We start from the raw sequence: 18555 nt of genomic DNA on the forward strand, positions 1-18555 counted from the left end.
AATCTTAAACCCTTTTTGTTCATTGACCTGTTTGATTTTCAAACCTTTGTTATTTCATAAAAATAAAAACATGTTAGTGTGCAAAACTAGAGGGGAACAATAGCTGGTTTAAAAGAGATTGGGTAGGTTTGATATTATATTAAAAAATAATTTTACTCGTCACATTTGAATGAGTATATGAAACCTATACATGGGCATACATATAATACATATAATTCCAAAATATGTTAAAATTAAAACGCACATCTCAAAAATAATTCAATAGTTTCTATTATTTAATTGCATGTCAGTAGAAATAATAATAAAACAAAAAAAAAAAATTTAAGCTTTGCAAACACCAAATTTCCCCAAAGGGTTTATTTCATTTTCAAATACAACAATCACCTGAAGCAACCTTATTACCGCAGAAGCAACAATTTTCCGCAGGACCCAACAAAGAGAATGAAATGAAGAGTTAATTCAATCTTGGATAATCACAACTACATTGAGATGCATGTGGGGGGTGACAACAGCTGCCCTAAAAGCATTATAAAGGAATCGAAAGCCAAATGCTTGAATTAGTCTATTCGAATAAAAAATAGTAATGCTAAAGAAACGAAGTAAAAGCCACATACATAAATGATAACATAATAGTACTGAATGCATAACTAATTACACTACTTAATAAATGACACTTCTTACCAATATATAATCTACGACATTGACGTAGGCAGTGTTAACCAAAGAAACAAAATTAAATAAAGCTTGTGTTCATTCATATAAATTGAGTATCCATATACATCAATAATTATGACATATTTACAAATATAAAATTAATGATAATGGCAAAGCCAGTAATTTTTTTAATGAGGGGAATAAATTAATTAAAATTATTATAAATCTAAATACAACCTTGCTAATGAGTGCTCGCCACCCTAAACATCCATCTTCTATCTTAGGGATATAGCCTGGCATCGTACAATGCCAGCAGCACCTCCATAACACAGCCATCTTCCACTACCTTTGTTCATGTTCCATCTTACCTTGTGCATAGCGACGATTTTGGGAGGAAATCTTGCAACATTTTGCCTAGATTTATCTCCCTTGATCTCAATGTCTTGCACACCTTCTCCACTTGCTTGCTTTCTTGGATTACCTTTCCTCTTCTTCTGGCTGCTATTGTTTCTTGTTTCATAATCATCATACGAACATAAAGCTGAATGAAAAAGAAAATCAAGAGTTATGAAGAATTATCTGCTAATCGAATTGTACATAAAATTTATGTTTACCTTGCATTGGCCTTGCCTCATTGGCCGCCACCTTTGAAACTAATGGTTGTTTGGGTAAAGGAACGCTTGTCAAGGGGGTGTTGATACTAAGAGTTGGACCTTCCTCAGCAAGAGAACCACAAAGGAAGTGTGGCTTACGATAGCGACTAGAATCCTTGTCGACTGCTTCAGCGGTCAGCTACAAACAGTAGTAACTAAAACTGTTTTAGAAAAATGTGATTTATACTATTTGCATCTAAAATGTATAACAATTTATACGAAGGAAAGCTGATTTGTTTCCAACAACCAACCTTAATTAATTTATTACCTGAAAGTACCGAGTGCAGCCATCTGAACTACAGTAGGCAACAAGACCTGAACACAAATATTTCCAGCCGACATGTTAACGTAATAATTTAAATACATATACAAGAAAGCTATTGGAATGCATTACTAGGTAATATATTATAATTAAGTTTAGATTAAAACTTGCTAGCGTAGTTGCATCAGCGGACACTTCAAATGCCATTGATAAAAATTAATGTATGGTGTAAAGTATTAAGAGTATGTATTAGTGTTGTTTTCATTTTTTTAACGACCATAAAATCCTATATTATTGATTGTGCAAGTGCCTCATCTGCATATGTAACACCAGTGACCAGGAACAACATTGGCTAAATGAAGACACTCAAACAAACCCGCAACAAATAAGGTTATCATTCAATATTGAACATAAACAAATATCGATATAATAATCCAATTATAGTATAGGTAGCTTGTTTCCCTTGACCCTTAGCTTCCACATACACATTTATTTCTAAAGTTCAAAAAATAATAAATATCCCTTGAGCTGTAATGTGGCTTATAAATTTCGATGAAGCTTCCTGCTCTTCAATGAAGCCATGTACAACAATCAGATTGCCCCATTGTACGCACTGGAGGCATGGACTAGAAGCACAGTACATTCTCTTTACTAAAGTAAGGGTTGCCTAAACACCCCCCAGAAATATGACATAATTGGCAAAACACTAGTGCACAAGTTGCACTTTTTTTATTATTTTCATAACTAAATTTTACAATTCATCTTCCATTCGAACATGCAAATAATTGAAATTTACAAACAAATTTAAGTTTTCTCAGGGCAAATTTCTTTATCACACAGATGATGCATATACACAACTCACTTAGTCAACCAGCTTATTTAACTAAATAGGCATGATGCACCATTAGTACCAAATTTAAAAAAGTTTGTTTAACAAAAACATATGATTCTTATTCATAAAGAAACTAATACTTATGAAAATAGAACACACATGCTCATTTGAATGCTTATAAAATAACAGCTAAATAAAGAATGTGTTAAATTTGAGGTAGTTTCTATAATTCATGCATGAATAATAAATATAATAATTAACATTACCAGCATACACTAGGAATAATGTTTACGTCTGTAAATGCATGACAGCCTGTATCACAATTGTTCAGATTAATAAATGCAAATTAGTAACCGTTCATGCAGAACCACCAGCAAAACACCATCCAGTAACTCAGCATGACAATGAAAGGGTTTATTTCCTTTATTTAGAATTTATGAATAGGTTGGATTTTATTTAATTATATATAATGAGCATTAACATGAATTTATATATTTAGCTTTTATCTAGTATGCATTTTTCCTTTTGCTTGGACCTTCTGCAAAATGTCAATATTTGTTAGCATATACTAAGATTTATTTTCCTATGGTTAATGAGTGTTTATCATCAGATATTTCTTTATTTGGACCCCATAGGAAAGGAAGCTACGTGCATGGATCCAAGCGAAGTGCAAGGATCATCACATCACAAGTTTAATGGTTGTTGGTTAAGTACAACCAATCATCAAAGAAGAAAACCAATTCTCTGTTCTACTCCTAGTTCTCCCTATTCTTACATCCTTTATCAGTTTTGATTATGTTATCCTTTCATATCGCCACCTCACTTAATCTGTTCCACTGTCATTTAATGAGAGAGGCTAGAAATCCTTGGTATCTAGGTTTTCGTAGCTGAATTTTTGTTTCAAACTTCACCGAAGACATTTAAATAATTTTTTATTTTTCTTGATTAGCATGGCAATCATAAAATTTTTACAACATTTGAAGTTAGATTGAGTGTTAAAAAATGTTATCCAAATTTGAAATTTTATTTCATATTCAGTTATTTTTTGTCATGAATGGTTAACAGCATTTTGACCATGCCTCCCTCAATATTATTCTATTTACTATGATTTTGAACCTTTTTTCACTTCCCTCTATAACTTGGTTGAAGAAAACCACCCAAAATTCACACTTTACTAACTCTAAAATCCCTCATAATCTGAGTCATATTAATGTAGATGAAAGGTGGGCTACCCATGACAACATATGGAAGACATGAATAGAGATAGGGATTGATATTATTTATATGAATAATATGAATCATTAAAAATATTAGTTTGATGAAAAACTCACTAAAGTATCCATGGAGAGAACCACTAAGTTCTCGCTCTTACATTGCACATAAGCAACACTCCCACATAAGTCAACTAAGTCTACCTTTTTACAATAAAGTTGTTACATATTTATAACTCCTTCATTACAATAATAAGATATATATAAATATATATATATTTCTTAAAAAAAATGTCCACTCCACTGCATTGATCCATGAACTCTTGACATCATTCTTTGAGTGGTTGATTGCATGATTGTTTGATTACTTGATATCTTGACTGAATAAAGCATTCGGAACTTCCATCCTAGCAATATGTCCATAAAGAAAAGAGGAGAGAGAGGAAAGGCCAAATTTTCATACCTCTTCTCTCGGGAGTTCATCCATGTCCATTGGAAAGTGAGTGATTTAAAATGCTTTCATGGTTAAATTTTCTTTCATTGCTCCAAATTTGATGAAAATGATAAAAATCTAGTTATTTCCTAATTCTTTTGCACGGCAATAATAAAATTATAACTTTCCATATTTGAAAGATGGTGATGTGAAATTGATGATAGTAGCTTTTCTCATAATTGATAATAATAATTTCCAAAAATAAAAACTTTCTAGAAAATTGATAAAGAAATATTCTTTCTATTAATGGAAGATATGTGATGAGGTCATCGACAGACATTTTAGGCAGGTCTACCGGCGAAGGAATCGTAGATCGACGGCTACGATTAGGAGCTTATATTTCTGATGTTGCCATGTCATCTTATGATATTTTCTATGTGTTTTTTTTTTTATTTCAAGCTTTAGTTTACTATTTTGCCATTATGAAGGTTGAGTCTTAGTTGTAGCCCTGTGGGCATTTGAGTCATGTTATTTTCTTTTGATGAGGCCATTACAAAGAGGTCTCCTCCTATTGTATGAGCATAATGTGGGATGAATAAAATTTCTGAGATTTTTCTTCTTATTCTTGCTTGAGAGCTTGAGAGAAAGAGAGGAGACCTAGGAGAGGCTCCACCCGAAATACCCAACAACCCATCTTTGTGAGCTCTTGGCTTTACTTTTATTTTTGTTGTTTTCTTCTTTCCCCACCACCTCCCCATACGCCCGTCCCCTCCCCTGCAGCCAATCCAGCCAATTACCCCCCAGACCCCGCCGATCCCCCCCTTCCTCCCTCTTTGCCGCCGGCTAAGCCAGCCGCCGGCCCACCCAGATCCCGTCGTCCACCCCTAAGCCCAGCCCTCTTCCACTGGAGAAGTCCCACCGCCCCCTCCCTCTTTGAAATTTGAATTTTCACATTAACACCTTCATGAATCCTTTCCTAAATTGCTTACCACAATTAAGAAAGGATTTAATTGAGACCCAATCTCGTTTGAATTCAAATTTCGAATTCCCCTCTTCTTTTCCCCATTAGGAAACCTTCCCTAATTAATTAAAATCTGAAATTTAAAATCAGATTTTAATTAACTCATTGGGCCCCACCAATTACACAAATTCCCTCTCTCTTCTCCTTGCTTGGCCGGCCACCCCATCTAACCTTTTCTCTCTCCACTTGCCACCTAAGCATCCACTAATTAACCTCTTAAATTCCCACCTAATAGCCGCCCCTCTCTCTCTAACATAATTTAGGGAGATTTTAATGGCAAATAACATCTCCCTCCAATTCAAGAAAATCTGAAATTCAAATTCAGATTTTCCCCATGCCTCTCCCTAGCTCACGGCCCAACTCCTCTCTTTTCTTATTCCCATCCCCACTTCAATGTTGACTGGTGGATCCCGAATTCGAGTGGGGGCTTGTGTTCAACGCCGACGGTAGTCTCAACATCCTACGATCTCCGTTCTTAGACGCGGGGTTTGAGCAAGAAGACACAGTTGGCGAATACTTGGAGCGAATTCTCTCCTCACTTGTGCGCGTCATTGACCGCCAATTTCAAGACTACGCTTGAACAATCACCGGGCGCCATCCACCACCACCTCCACCGGCGACTACCTCTCCGGTAACGAAGTCCTTCGTCTCCTTTTCCGTAGTGGTGCTCTCCATCTTCGTGTGGTTCTTTCTTCTCCGCTAAAAGCCAAAGAGTGAATGAGTGAGAAGGTGCTCGAGGTGAATTTTCTCATTATTAATCGTGGGATTTTGTTATGAGCATTTAAGTAGTTCTTTTATCTTCGAATGTTTATGAATTGTTTGGTTATCTCAAAGCAACTCTTCGCCTAAGCAAGTTGATTACTTAGAATATATTTAATCCTTTATTTTATTGGTGATAAATTTGTCATGGTAATGCTTTAGTTAACTTTTATTTTAACTTCTGCAAGCAACTCCTGTTTGATTCACATCATCTTGGTATCAGAGCATTGCTAGCATGCTTTACTTATGCTAGATGCATCCTAGGAGTCTACTTTAGCTTGCCTTTTGTCATTTGCATGCATAACATCATCTAGGTAGTTTTATTTACTGTTAAAACTGTTTTGCTTTGGCTGTCCAGTAATTCCTGCAGTAATTTCTTTGTTCTACATAAGCATCGTTCCCTGTTTAAGTGCTGCCTTCAATATCATAACCTCCATATTAGTTTAGGCCACTTAGACATCTAATTCAGGTTGCTGTCCACTTAATTTCTGCGCCCTTTAGTAGACTTTTGGGCGAGTTCTAGGTAGTATTCACCTGCTGTCCACACTCTAGAATCCACCCAAATTGCCTAGGTAACTTCGTCCATCATTTAGCTTGCTGTCCTTCTTAATTCCTGCACTTTTTGGAACCCTTAGGAGTTAATTTTTAGAGTGTCTAGGTGCTGCCCTCTTGTCTGTAACCTCCCCTAGCAATCCCCAACACCCAACCATGGATCCCGCACATATGCAAGCGACCTTAGACATGATTGTGGGCCAATTGGGTACAGTTACGCAACAAATAAGGGATACCCAAACGAGTTTAGCGGAGCTTAAGCGTCATACGGGAGAAAGACTAGACAACATCGAAAGGATAGGACACCCGGCCATCTACACCCCCTCTAGACCCCAATCTCCTTATGGCGAAGATAACCGAACTGACTACGGACCTCCTAGAGACTACTACCGACCCAATCACCGACCCCATCAAGAGCAGGTAGGACGTGACGCACCTTGGAGGGACAACGATGCCCAACCTTAAGAGTATTAAGATAGATGCCTCGACGTTTGATGGTACGTTAGAACCCCAAGTTTTTCTTGACTGGCTCAAAGGGATGGATAGCTATTTTAATTGGTATAATATTTCGGAAGAGAGAAAAGTCCGATTTGCCGAGATGAAGTTAAATGGTAGAGCTAACCAGTATTGGGCTAACCTAGAACATATGCAAGAAACCCGAGGAGAATACCCCGTGGCTGACTGGGAACAATGAAACAAGAATTGAAACGGATGTACCTCCCTCCTTCCTACTACCCCAGGCTTTGGATCGTTGAAATAGGTTGACCCAAGGAAGCAAACCCGTAAGAGAATACATCGCAGCCTTTGTTGATTTCATGATACGCTGTAACGAGGAAGAAACCACCACTCCTACCCAACTTCTGTCAATGTTTAGAGCTGGATTGATAGAAGACCTTAGAAATGAGCTTTTTGCCAGAGGAGTGAGTACTTTTGAAGCTGCCTGCAGTCTAGTACTTGACTTAGAAGAGTCTAGGAGCCATACCACTAGGACTCAAGACTCTCGACCCAACCCGTTCAAGTCTTCCACTAGCCAACCTTACAACAAGCCCACTGGACCCTCAGGTAGTCGACCTTCCCCTGGTCAAGCCCAACCTGGAACATATTATAAAGGTAAAACACCTGAACGGGAGACACCCAAAACCACTGCCGGCACTAAGTGTTTTAGATGTCATGGGTACGGACACATTGCCTCTCAGGGCTCCAGCCCGTTTAAGGTCACAATAATTGAAGAAGTAACGAAAGAAGAGGATGAACCTGAAGTTGAATTAGTCCACCATATGGACGAGGATGAGGAATTTTCGATGAGGAGGATACTGCTGTGATCCACTGTCTTCAAAAGATGAATCACTTGGATCTACAAGTCGTCAGGTGTGCCTTCTCACAACCTAAACCTAGTGACGACTAGCGAAGGACCTCGATCTTCTACACTTTCACTAAGATTGGAGATAAGAATTGCAAGGTCATAATAGACAGTGGAAGTTGTATTAACGCCGTATCTTCTGCTATGATCTCGAAACTACAATTGAGGACCACACCACACCCGAACCCCTACAAAGTCGCCTGGATCAACTCAACCACCTTGGAGGTGGAAGATAGGAGCCTCATTCCTATTGAGTTCATTGGATATAAAGAGAAAATCTGGTGCGATGTTTTGACAAAGGATGTGGGTCAAATCATCCTTGGCCGACCTTGGTTGTTCGACAATGATGTACACATTTATGGCTGATCAAACACCTGTGTGTTTGAATACGAGGGCAAGAAAATTAAACTCCAACCCACTCAGCCTAAGTCTACCAAAGAAGAAGTTAAACCCAACTCCCTGAAACCCAACACTGGCTTGAACTTATTAACTACTAAAGACTTAGGTATGGAACTAGAGTCAGGAGCCCCTCTTTACGCATTAGTAGCTCGGGAAGTGAGTGTAGATCAAGAAGAACCTATCCCTGAGGAAGTAAGACCACTTTTGGAAACTTTTTCTGATATCTTCCCTGAAGATCTGCCCCACCAACTGCCACCTTTAAGAGACATTCAACACGCTATTGAACTAGTACCTGGAGTCTCTTTGCCAAATCTACCCCACTACCGAATGAACCCTACTGAGCACGAGGAGCTCAAGAAGCAAGTGAATGAGCTGTTACAACGGGGATTCATTAAGGAGAGTCTTAGCCCGTGCGCTGTCCCCGCCCTTCTTACCCCTAAGAATGATGGGTCGTGGAGATTGTGTGTTGATAGCCGTGCTATCAACAAAATCATGGTCAAGTACCGCTTCTCTCATTTAGATGACATGCTAGACATGATGACTGGAGCCACACTTTATTCTAAGATTGATCTCAAGAGTGGCTACCACTAGATTAGGATACGCCCAGGAGACGAATGGAAGACAGTCTTTAAGACCAAAGATGGATTGTATGAATGGACAGTAATGCCTTTTGGTTTGAGTAACGCACCTAGCACTTTTATGAGAGTAATGACTCAGATTCTTAGGCCTTTCCTTGGAAAATTTGTAGTAGTATACTTTGATGATATTCTGATCTACAGTCATTCGGTGGAACAACATTTGAATCATCTAAGACAAGTTTGTGAAATTTTGAGGAAGGAACAAATGTATGCCAATCCTAAGAAGTGCACATTCCTAACAAATCAAGTAACCTTCCTTGGATTTATTATTTTTCCCAAGGCATATCTGCTGACCCCGAAAAGGTGCAAGCAATCAATGAATGGCCTGAACCTAAGAACATTAGAGATGTTAGAAGTTTTCACGGACTGGCCACGTTCTATAGGAGATTTATTTATCAAAAATTTTAGCACCATAGTGGGTTTTCCAATAACTGATTGTTTGAAGAAAGGGGAATTTAACTGGACGACATCGGCCACCAAGGCTTTTGAGGAAATAAAAAGAAAAATGGTTGAAGCACCCGTCATGCGTCTGCCAGACTTTTCTAATGTTTTTGAAGCAACTTGTGACGCATCTGGCATAGGCATTGGAGGAGTATTGTCACAGGAAGGACACCTGGTTGACTACTTTAGTGAGAAGTTAAATGACATTAGGCAACGATAATCCACTTACGATAAGGAATTTTACGCCATCATTCAGTCCCTCAGATATTGGAGACATTACCTACTTCCCCAAGAATTTGTTATCTTCTCTGATCATGAAGCACTATGATATATCAATTCTCAAAAGAAACTTAATGCCCGACATGGGAGGTGGATTGAATTCCTGCAAGAATACACGTATACCATCAGACATAAAGCAAGATCTAAAAATAAGGCTGCTGATGCCTTAAGCCGTCGAATGATGATTACTAGGGAGATGACTACTGTAGTAATAGGTTTCGAGCGACTTAAGGAAGACTACCCAGACTGCCTCGGTTTTAGAGACTTATTCTGTGCTAGCAACTGGAGATGAAAGGATCATAGGAGATTTCATGTTGGAAGATGGATATTTATTTAAATCCCAGAAACTCTGTATTCCCAAAATGTCACTTCGAGAATTTCTTATTTGGGAATTACATGTTGGAGGGTTAGCTGGTCACTTTGGACAAGCCAAGACAATTGCTGCCTTAGAAAACCGATTCTACTGGCCTAGTTTAAAGCGTGATGTTAGTAGACTTCTTAGGAGGTACCACACCTGCCAACTCGCTAAGCAACGCAAGCAGAATACGGGGCTCTACACCCCTCTTCCCGTACCTAATTTTTCATGGCAGGACGTGAGTATGGATTTTGTTCTTGGTTTACCAAAGACTGTGAAAAAGCATGATTCGATTTGTGTAGTTGTCGACCATTTTTCTAAGATGGCCCATTTCCTCCCATGCTCTAAAACTTTTGATGCCTCCCGTATTGTTAAGCTATATTTTGATGAGATCGTTAGACTTCATGGATTACCTAAGACCATCATTTCCGATAGGGATGTCAAGTTTACTAGCTACTTCTGGAAAACCCTATGGCACAAAATGGGCACAAAACTCCAATTTTCTACAGCCTTCCACCCCCAAACTGATAGGCAAACCGAAGTGGTTAACAGAAGTCTAGGAAATCTTTTAAGGACGTTGGTAGGGGAAAACATACGGGATTGGGATTCCAAGCTTCCTATTGCTGAATTTTCTTACAACAACTCCGTCAATAGAACCACTGGTCTTAGTCCTGCCGAAAACATGTACGGGTACCTACCCAGACAACCTATAGATTTGCTTCCCATGAGTCCTAGGTTTAGAGTGTCTGAGTCAGCATCCGCATTTGCATCCCACATACAGGAGTTGCATAAAGAAATTAAAATGAAAATTGAGCAAAGCAACGCCAGTTAAAAATTAATTGCTGATCAAAAGAAAAGGCTTAAAGAATTCGAAGTAGGAGACTTTGTGATGGTGCGAATCCGTCCGGAGCGTTTTCCTCCCGGATCCGCGAAGAAATTGCATGGGAGAAGCACCGGGCCATTCAAAATCATTTCCAAGATAAACAATAATGCTTACGTGCTGGACCTCCCCGAAGGTTTTAACATCAATCCTACCTTTAATATAGAAGATTTAGTAGCCTTCGAGGGACCAGAGTTTAACCCTTCAATCCACTTACAAATGAGCCATGTGTGAACCCACCTGGTGAGATCCCTAGCCTACCTCCACTCCCCAAATTGCCCCATTTACCCAATGCGGAGAAAATAGAAACCATACTGGATGATGAGATCATTTCCACGAAGGAAAGAGGACGCCGAAGGTACTTAGTGCACTGGAAAGGGACACCACCGACAGAGGACACTTGGGTTGATCGAGAGGAGCTACAGATCCTAGACCCAGATCTCTTAGAGTTGTACGAGAGCGCTAGAGATACTCACTCGACGGGGTCGAGTTTTCTCCCACCTGGGGAGAATGATGAGGTCATCGACAGACATTTTAGGCAGGTCTACCGGCAAAGGAATAGTAGATCGACGCCTACGATTAGGAGCTTATATTTCTGATGTTGCCATGTCATCTTATGATATTTTCTAGGTATTTTTTTTATTTCAAGCTTTAGTTTACTATTTTGCCCTTATGAAGGTTGAGTCTTTGTTGTAGCCCTGTGGGCATTTGAGTCATGTTATTTTCTTTTGATGAGGCCTTTATAAAGAGGTCTCCTCCTATTGTATGAGCTTAATGTGGGATGAATAAAATTTCTGAGATTTTTCTTCTTCTTACTTGAGAGCTTGAGAGAAAGATAGGAGACCTAGGAGAGGCTCCACCCGAAATACCCAACAGCCCATCTTGGTGAGCTCTTGGCTTTAGTTTTATTTTTGCTTTTTTCTTCTTTCCCCACCACCTCCCCCATACACCCGTCCCCTCCCCTGCAGCCAATCCAGCCAATTACCTCCCAGAACCCACCGATCCGATCCCCCCCTTCCTCCCTCTTTGCCGCCGGCTAAGCCAGCCGCCGGCCCACCCAAATCCCGCCGTCCACCCCCAAGCCAAACCCTCTTCCACTGGAGAAGTCCCGCCGCCCCCTCCCTCTTTGAAATTTGAATTTTCACATTAACACCTTCATGAATCCTTTCCTAAATTGCTTACCACAATTAAGAAAGGATTTAATTGAGACCCAATCTCGTTTGAATTCAAATTTCGAATTCCCCTCTTCTTTTCCCCATTAGGAAACCTTCCCTAATTAATTAAAATCTAAAATTTAAAATCAGATTTTAATTAACTCAATGAGCCCCACCAATTACACAAATTCCCTCTCTTCTCCTTGCTTGGCCGGCCACCCCATCTAACATTTTCTCTCTCCACTTTCCACCTAAGCATCCACTAATTATCCTCTTAAATTGCCCCCCTAATAGCCGCCCCTCTCTCTAACATAATTTAGGGAGATTTTAATGGCAAATAACATCTCCCTCCAATTCAAGAAAATCTGAAATTCAAATTCAGATTTTCCCCATGCCTCCCCCTAGCTCACGGCCCAACTCCTCTCTTTTCTTCTTCCCATCCCCACTTCAATGTTGAATGGCGGATCCCGAATTCGAGTGGGCGCTTGTGTTCAACGCCGACGGTAGTCTCAACGTCCTACGATCTCCGTTCTTCAACGCGGGGTTTGAGCAAGAAGACACAGTTGGCGAATACTTGGAGCGAATTCTCCCCTCACTTGTGCGCGTCATCGACCGCCAATTTCAAGACTACGTTTGGACAATCACTGGGCGCCATCCACCACCTCCTCCACCAGCGGCTACCTCTCCGGTAACGAAGTCCTTCGTCTCCTTTTCCGTAGTGGTGCTCTCCATCTTCGTGTGGTTCTTTCTTCTCCGCTAAAAGCCAAAGAGTGAATGAATGAGAAGGTGCTCGAGGAGAATTTTCTCATTATTAATCGTGGGATTTTGTTATGAGCAAGTAGTTCTTTTATCTTTGAATGTTTATGAATTGTTTGGTTATCTCAAAGCAACTCTTCGCCTAAGCAAGATGATTACTTAGAATATATTTAATCCTTTATTTTATTGGTGATAAATTTGTGGTGGTAACGCTTTAGTTAACTTTTATTTTAACTTCCGCAAGCAACTCATGTTTGATTCACATCAATATGTATCATTTTTTATAGTTGGATCACAATGATTAACTCCTGCACAATGATAGCTCCATTTGCAAAACATTTCACAACTCTTATTATATTGATAAATCAAGCTCTGGCGATGAAACACCATATTTATGTTGTGATACATCAATCTTCTGTCACGGCCTTCTTCTTTTACATCTCCCACCCAAAACCTAGCTTGAATTAACCCGCCTTAACCCTCATTACATGATTTGGGTAACCCAGCCCCACACAAAATTGATTTGATCAATTAAAATGTGATCTCTGACTCTTTGTCTTATAGCAAAGATACCAAGTGGCCCCACTTGATCAACAACAACAACAACAACAACAACATCAAGCCTTTGTCCCACTACGTGGGGTCGACAACATGAATCCTTTTTCGCCATTGTGTCATGTTAAAAGCCAAATTCTCATTTAAATCTAATAAAGAAAGATCATTTCTAATATTTTCTAGCCAAGTCTTTTTAGGTCTACCTCTAACGTTCTTAACATAAGTCAAATCTGAAGAGACTCCTGGAATTTGAATTAGCTTTTTCAAAATTTTTCTTTCTTCGGCAGTTAGCGGATTATCCATGGGATGGAGGATCGTCTGCCGGAAAACTCCGATGGACGCAATTCAAAGGCGATCCATTCATCTAACTCCGGCGTCAATTCTGATTCAGCAGTTTCTTCATTAGGTGTGGGATCACCAAGATTTGGCCGCTACAATCATTGGTCTTCAAAGAACCGTTTGATGGCAATTTCATTTTTCCTCCACCGGTGTCTGGTAAGGGGAAGGAGAAAAAGATGGATGATGATTTTAAAATTTCCACTCCTCCTAAAAGTGGAATTTCTAAATCAAAAGATTTTGGATCTTCTTCCTCAAATATGAAATTTTTTGTTAATAGGCTTGATAATATTCCCAAACCTGGTTCCATTTTGGAGGGGAATCCTTCAATCCAAAATAAGGATTTCAATCCTTCATATATTTGCGATGTTATTCCAGCTAGAAGTCATGTTGCTGAAATTCCTGTTAGTGGCTTCATTGATTTGGATAAAAGTCCGGCTAATCATTGGGTGAAACATCCTTACATTAAAGTTGATTTGTCTAAGGAGGAGAATTTTTTATCTGAGGATGGTTTGGATGTTAAACTATATGAACCGAACGTGAATATCAACTCTAATAAACTCCAATGTTCGGTGGTGGTGAAGGTGTTTGATAAACTTATTCCTATTCATGTGATTGCAAATAAACTGTGACGCCAATGGTTGCAGTTTGGTAAGTTCCATTTGACTGTGCTTGGTTATGGATGGGTGCTTTGTTCTTTCTTTTCACATGAAGCTATGGAGAACGTTTTATCTGGGGGCCCCTGGTTTTGAACGGTCACATTGTAGGGCTTGACAAATAGCGTACGAACTTCTCTCCGAACTCCTTGAAGGGCTTGTCATCTCCTATTTGGGTAAGAATGCCCAACCTTCCACTATACTGTTGGGATGAAATCAATGTGTCAAGGATTGCTTCTTTGAATGGAACTCCTATCCTTATAGATGGCGATATGTTTCAATGGGGGAGAAGGGAATTGGCAAGAGTATGCGTTTGGGTAGATCTTGACAAACATCTACTTGTGGGTGTTTGGGTGGAAGAGATAAATGGACATTTTCTGCTTTAAGTGTGGAAAGGTTGGACATTTATGTGATGTTTGTAATTTGAAGGTGGGTATAGGAGGAAAGGAAGATAAGGAGAAGGAAGTTCTTACTAAGAAGGATCTTGTTGAAGATCAGTCAACTAGTAATTCTAATAATGCATCTTATGGGCCTTGGATATTGGTTAAACATAGAAGAAATAGTAAAAGAAAGTTGGGAGCAAGGAATGCATTTCCGAGAGCCAGTTCTGCTTCCAAAATTCATGTGCCAGTACCGTCTCTTCCTGATACTGAAAATATTGATGTAGAATCTATTGTGAAAGTAACAGAACTACCTATGGCAGGTATAGTGGAACAAGATGACGGTACGGTTGATAATGTTATTCCTGAATCAAAAATTGGTAATTCTAATGTTTTGGGGAGAGATGTTTCATTCAGTAAGGAGAATGATAAGGGTAATTATTAGAATTTTGATGCTAATGATTGTAATAGTGTTAAAATTCTTGGTTCTATGTGTGAAGAAGAGGCATCAAGGAAGGAAAATGATGTTTTGGTTACAACAAAAGTAGAAGAAGGTGAATTGATTGATGCTGAGACACCGGTCAAAATTCCAGAAGACTGCTTTATTTGCAGTAGAGGTTAATTTGGATATAAAAACAATTGGTGAAGAAGGTTCGGATATATTAATTTCTGGACGTGATGTTTTTGAAGGCAATGATTCAAGTGTTCGAGATCCTGGAAGTGTAAAGTATGTTGCGGCTACTCCTTTGTCTATAAATGATAATGTGAAGAGTAGAGAAGTCTTGATTGAAGATTGAAAGTTCCAATTGCCATCTAAATCGGTGCATCATAAGAATAAGATGAATAAAGAATTGAATTTGTTTGGTCCTATCAAAGGCAGTCTTAGAGGAAGGAAATTTGATATTCTTGGTGAAAGTATTGGAGGCACTTCATCACTTATCTCATGACATGCTTATGATTGTTAAAGACGAAGTTCAAGGCTAGTTTGTGGATAGTGTGAAGATGGAGTTTGTGAAAGACAGAGCTTGTGGAGCTGTGAAGATCCAAGTTTATCTTTTGGCGGAAGACTCTAGCTTCCATTTCATTTCTTTTTCTTTGATTAGTAATTTTGTTTTTTTCTAGATTTCTTTTAAGCATAGGTTGGTATTTGAAAAAAGGAGCTAGAATAATGGAAATTAAGCATCATTCTATCTCTTATTTTTTACTTAATTGGAAAATTTGGGATACTAATCAACCATTTTGGTTGTTTTATCTTTAGTATCCCCTCCATCCCAATTAGTTTAAAATGAGAAGTAGAAGGACTTATTTTCATTATGACATTTCCTATTTTTCTAATATTTTCATTATGCTTAAATTTCTTTTTAATAAGGCTTCCTTTTGTTTTTTTTTTTAAGGATAGCCTAGTAATTTTTTTTCTAGTTCGTAATAGCTTCTTTTTTCTATTAATGATATATGCTTCCCAAAAAAAAAAAAAGTCAAATCTAATATCTCAACTTTCCTAACCGGGTCATCAAAACGCCTCCGTTTAATGTGATCAAACCATCCAAGGCGATTCTCTCTCTAATCTTATCTTCCACTGGAGCTACTCAAACCTTTTCACGTATATGCTCATTTCGTACCCTATCCCTAAGCGTAAAGCCACTTATCCACCTAAGCATCCTCATCTCTGCAACACTTAACTTAGTATTATGCTTCTCTTTTAATGGTCAACATTTGGCACCACAAAGCATTGCAAGTCTCACCTCTAACCACCATCTTATAGAATTTTTCCTTAAGTTTGAGGGGGACTTTTCTATCGCACAACAAGCTCGATGCATTCCTCCACTTCAACCATCCAACTTGAATTCGACTGATAATATCCCCATCTATTTCACCATCACTCTAAACAATAGATCCAAGATATCTAAAAAGCGCACTCTTATTAATGACTTGATCGCCCAAAGTCACAATCCCCTCACTAGGTCTATTGCTACTAAAACTACACTCCATATATTTAGTTTTAGATCTACTAAAGTGAAAACCTTTAGACTCTAAGGTTGACCTCCATAATTCAAGTTTACCTTCAACTCCTTCTCTAATCTTATCAACAAGAAGAATATCATCAGCAAAAAGCATACACCAAGGTACATCCTCTTGCAAATGTCTAGTGAGAACAACCATGATTAAAGCAAAAAGATATGGGCTTAAGGCTGAAGCTTGATGTAATCCAACTGAAATAGGAAAAAAACTTGGTCAAACCATCTTGTGTTTGAATACAAGTAATAACTCATGCATACATATCTTTAATGATTTGAATATAAGCGTTATTAACTCCTTTTTTTCAAGAACTCTCCATAGCACTTCTCTTGAAACTTTATCATATGATTTCTCTAAATCAATAAATATCATATATAGATTCTCCTTATTCTCTCTATATTACTCCATCAAACCTCTCAATAAATGTATGGCTTCCATAGTAGACCTACCCGGCATGAATCCAAATTGATTTTGAAAAATATTAGTATGACGCCGCAACCTACGCTCCATAACTCACTCCCGTAGTTTTAAAGTATGACACATTAACTTAATTTCTCTATAATTCGCACTCCTGTACATCACCTTTATTCTTAAAAATGGGAATTAACACACTCATTCTCCACTCATCTGGCATCTTTTTAGTCTTCAAAACAATATTAAAAAGTTTAGTAAGCCAAGAAATTCCTTCATCTCCTAAGCATTTCCACATCTCTATTGGAATATCATCAGATCCAACAGCTTTTTCACACTTCATTTTCTTTAAAGCCTCTCTAACTTCGATTTTACTAATACGCCGATAAAAACAAAAATATTTATTTTCTTTAAAGCCCCACTTAATCAAAATAATTAGTTACCTTTACTAAAACAAAAAAAACACCTTTTACTTCTCACAAAAGTTAATTATGAATGCCTTAATCAGCAAATTCACTTGCACATAACCTAACTCAACTCCTAGTTATTTTAATTAATTAAATCTAATTCCCAAAATATCACACCACATTCTCAAGATTTTTCCAAACCATGGGCACCCCATATATCTTCATCCTAAGCCATTAACTAGGTGCATCTCCATAATTAATAATCTTATATGATCCCAAATGCCATTAAACTCTAAAAAACTCACACTTAAAAGTACTGAATTTGTAAAATAAACAATTTCTCCACAATTAACCTCAAACCGTTACAACTTCCCAAACAATTATTGCTACCTATTTCCAATACCATTTCAATTTCTACTGATACATAAAAACCTCATCAACACTCCATATTTCAGCTAAACAAAAACACCCACCAAACCCTCCGAATCAAAACCTCCCCCTCTTCCTCATAACTTCTACGACCCTACGCACATCCCTCACCCCATTGATCTAAAGCAAAGTTAGACCTCCATTATTGTTTTCACAAGTCTCCAACTTCCATTTATCTTTTCTTATTTGAATTGAAACCTTTTGAATTGTATGAAAGCACATTCCTAATTTCATCACTTAGTATATGTAGCTACTTTTCTTTCTCACATATATAAATGTCCTCCCTTTACAAGAAAATTCTTTCGTGAAAGGCAAGAGAGCTCAAGACCATAATTCCTCAACAAGGATAACCCACAATTTCTTTCAAGACTGGGAAGATGAAGTTCGGGGACAATTCCAACATAATTCAATGTTTGAATTTTAGAACTAAATCTGAGATCCATCCAACTGTCTTCGAATTCCTCCCATTTACAATAAGGAAGGCCACTTTCACATTCAGATTCTCTTGATGATCTTTTACTTAACACCTATCCTAGCCGTGAACTTCTTTACACTCATATTTTAAGCAAGTTTGAGAACTATCAAGCAACTATAAAGGCTTGATTCATGTTTTCTATAAGAGGGAATATATGTATGTATATATATATATATATATATATATATATATATAAGTTATATTAAAGTGATGAACATTTAGCTTTTAGTGAATCACTCCCTTACAAACGA

General features: G+C 38.2%; 1 protein-coding gene across 4 annotated transcripts in view; it reads right to left on the reverse strand.

Annotated features, from left to right (window-relative positions):
* Positions 1 to 730: 730 nt before the first annotated feature.
* The window catches only part of LOC110107328 (general transcription factor 3C polypeptide 2), a 46401-nt gene continuing 28576 nt past the window's right edge, over positions 731 to 18555 (reverse strand). For 3 of the 4 annotated variants that reach the window (XM_020837573.2, XM_020837574.2, XM_028698300.1), the window contains 3 exons: positions 1576 to 1622; positions 1269 to 1446; positions 731 to 1195 (listed from right to left, as the gene is read on the reverse strand). In XM_020837573.2, the coding sequence (XP_020693232.1) occupies positions 930 to 1195; positions 1269 to 1446; positions 1576 to 1622 (491 nt within the window). In that variant the 3' untranslated portion in view covers positions 731 to 929. Of the gene's footprint in view, positions 1196 to 1268; positions 1463 to 1575; positions 1623 to 18555 lie in introns of those variants that run through there. The other variant, XM_020837575.2, reaches the window with a different exon arrangement.

The sequence above is a fragment of the Dendrobium catenatum genome, unplaced genomic scaffold (genome assembly GCF_001605985.2).
Source record: "Dendrobium catenatum unplaced genomic scaffold, ASM160598v2 fragScaff_scaffold_1061, whole genome shotgun sequence".
NCBI lineage: Eukaryota > Viridiplantae > Streptophyta > Magnoliopsida > Asparagales > Orchidaceae > Dendrobium > Dendrobium catenatum.